At 38.3% G+C, this 3,151-nt stretch overlaps 1 protein-coding gene across 1 annotated transcript in view; it reads right to left on the reverse strand.

Annotated features, from left to right (window-relative positions):
* The window catches only part of OGFOD1 (2-oxoglutarate and iron-dependent oxygenase domain containing 1), a 31,270-nt gene continuing 28,119 nt past the window's right edge, over positions 1 to 3,151 (reverse strand). The window contains exons 10-12 of the mRNA XM_011971931.1: positions 1,858 to 1,980; positions 1,240 to 1,298; positions 1 to 759 (exon numbers count right to left, since the gene is read on the reverse strand). Coding sequence (XP_011827321.1) covers positions 598 to 759; positions 1,240 to 1,298; positions 1,858 to 1,980 — 344 coding nt within the window. The 3' untranslated portion in view covers positions 1 to 597. The remainder of the gene's footprint in view (positions 760 to 1,239; positions 1,299 to 1,857; positions 1,981 to 3,151) is intronic.

Below are 3,151 nucleotides of genomic sequence, written 5' to 3' on the forward strand. Positions count from 1 at the left end.
ATCATAAAGACTTTATGCTAAGTGAAACCAGTTACAAAAGGACAAATACTGAATGATTCCACTTATATGAGAAATATGAGTAGTGAAGTTGATGACAGAGACAAAAAGGATGGCTGTTGCTAGGGGAAGGGGGGTGGGGAGTTATTGTTCAATGGGCACAGAATTTGGGAAGATGGAAAAGTTCTGGTGATGGATGATGGTGATGGCTGGACAAGGGGAATGTACTTAATGCACTGAATTGCATATTTAAAAATGGGTAAGCTGGTCAATTTTATGTTATAAATATTTTACCTCAATAAAAAAAAGATTGAAGTTAAAAATTCACTGAAGAAGCCAATGTGGAAAAAGAAGGACTCAATGTTTTAAAAAAGCCAACTTTTTTTTTTTTTTTTTTTTTTAATCAAGAGATAAGTAGGTAGCTCCAAGCTCAAGGTCTTGGTTGAGGACAATCATTATGAGTCCTAGTAAAAGATAACCAGTTTTAAGAACACTGTCAGGCAAGCTACCATGTAGCTCTCCTTGACTCCATGCTTAGCTCTTCCAGACTTCCCAGTACTGATGAAGGGTCACGTTTTTGTTCAGCTTTGTCCAGTGCTGTCATTCATAATATATGAATGAAAAGTCCCAGAAACCTGTTCTGTTTGGGAAGGTTTTCTTTTGTTCCAGGCTTCGGTGGTTAATATGCTTGACAAATTTCAGAGTCTCTCTATCTCTGTAGACCAATGCCAAAGAATTGTTTTCTGGATTCACTGTTAGCAGCTGAAAAAGAAAAATACAATGACACATCAGAACACAGAACTTATTCTCAACTCTTGGATGATTAACCATGGAACAGATGGTTTCCATACCAAGCACTTAATCTGGGGATAGAGGGGTCCTCTGAATGAACCTTTACTAGGGGTGGCTGTCAAGCCATTTTCCAACAAGCCCTATTCCAGCATATACCTAGAAAGGTACTTACCTATTACATTTATTTCTTATACATTGTAAGATTTGTGGCAATGCACAAGGCTCTTAATTTGGAATTTCTCAGGCGGGTAAAATAAATGCTTACTGAGTATCCTTTAGCATCTTTATTCCATGTTGAGTATTTTCTACTAGAAATTAGAACCATTGCCTGGCAGACCAACAGATTTATTAGCTAAAGATATTGGTAAAAGGTCATAAAAATTGGGTCTTTGAAAAATGAAAGCATTCTCAATAATTAAAAAGGATAGTTTGCTATCAGAAGAAACTTACCTCTTCATCTTCACCTTTGGCAATGTAAGAAGTAAAACCACCATATTCTGGCTCCCAGCCTTACAAGAGAAAAACAAATAGCATTCAGAAAGCCCTCATTGCAAGAGTTGCATCATCTGTTTAAATCACTGATCCCATGCTGCTTAACAGTGGGCAATCTGGGAGTTCAGCAGTAACTGGTTCTATGACTTATGAGCTTGAACTTATTATCATCTAGTTTGTCATGGATTCCCTTCCCCTAAATGCCTAATTTCCTGAGACAGTTGAACTGAAATGCAGACTTATTTCAAAAAACTTTGAATAAGAAAATTGAGAGAATTAAATGCTAAATATTTTCCCAGAAAGGCAATTACATAAAATCTATAGATCTGGGAGCACACTTAAGGGAAAATTATGGCATGGTCCATCTCCCCATTCCCTAGTCACAGATATAAATCCTATTTTGAACTGGGAGACTGGAACTCATGACCCCTAAAATCCCTTCGACTTTGAGATCCCGTGATCTGAGATTCTGAACTAGGCAAATTACTTATGAATTGGTTCAGCTGGAAAGGGTCCCTCAGAAGAGACTGCCCCTCCTATGGGGAATAATTCACTGCTTGCTTTCCACTCTCTTACCTTCACAGCCACAGTAGAGAATTAAGTCTAGGGCAAATTCAGCCTTGCTATGGTCATGAATTAAAGTGTAGTGACCGGTCTTCCAACGCCTCAGTTCCCCTTGGCATGTGGGGACACTTGATTCTAAGAAGGAAAAAAAAAGAAGGATGAGCAACTTTAAAAAATAACCTTGATAGAACTGTTAGATTGTAAGGGAATGATAATTAGGAATGATACAGCAATACAGGGAAACCATTCCTTTCAAACCTTTGATTGAAGTGCTATTCTACCAATCCAGCCTTATAAAAGATTGTCAGAAATTACCAGCTCTATTTTGGGGTAAAAAAGTTGAATTTTGGGCCGGGCACGGTGGCTTATGCCTGTAATCCCAGCACTTTGGGAGGCCGAGGCAGGCGGATCACCTGAGGTCAGAAGTTCAAGACCAGCCTGACCAACATGGAGAAAACCCGACTCTACTACAAATATAAAATTAGCCAGGCGTGGTGGTGCATGCCTGTAATCCCAGCTACCCGGGAGGCTAAGGCAGGAGGATTGCTTGAACCCAGGAGGCAGAGGTTGTGGGGAGCTGAAATTTTGCCATTGCACCCCAGCCTGGGCAACAAAAGCAAAACTCCATCTCACCAAAAAAAAAAAAAAAAAAGTTGAATTTTGATTTCTCTCTATAATAATAAATTTCAGATGGAAAAGAAGTCTAGTTGCAAAAAATATATATATAAAAAAACCCCATGATTATTATTTTATCTAACCTTAGAGATTTCTCAGCATGTTATTACCTAAAGTAGAAACCAGGAAAGGCAAAGATAGACCTGATTACTAAAATATTTTATAAAATTTAAACCATGCTGAACAAAATTAAAAAATAAACTATTACAACCTGTTAAACAGAAGGTTAATACTCCTCTGAGGCAGGCAGATCACCTGAGGTCAGGAGTTCAAGACTAGCCTGGCCAGTATGGCAAAACCCTGTTTCTACTAAAAAATACGAAAATAGTAGCTGGGCATGGTGGCGTGTGCCTGTAATCCCAGCTACTTAGGAGGCTGAGGCATAAGAATCGCTTGAACCTGGGAAACAGAGGTTGCAGTAAGCTGGTATCATGCCACTGTACTCCAGCCTGGGTGACAGAGCAAGATTCTACCTCAGAAAAAAAAAAAAGGTTAATACTCCTATATGTAACTTTTTTTTTTTTTTTTAATAACTGATAAAATGACAAAAATCCCAAAGGAAAATACACTGAGGTAATGACAGGCAACTCATGAAAAAAAATCAAGTAACCAATAGGGAAAAATATACAAC

Source organism: Mandrillus leucophaeus, unplaced genomic scaffold (assembly GCF_000951045.1).
Source record: "Mandrillus leucophaeus isolate KB7577 unplaced genomic scaffold, Mleu.le_1.0 Scaffold125, whole genome shotgun sequence".
Lineage (NCBI taxonomy): Eukaryota > Metazoa > Chordata > Mammalia > Primates > Cercopithecidae > Mandrillus > Mandrillus leucophaeus.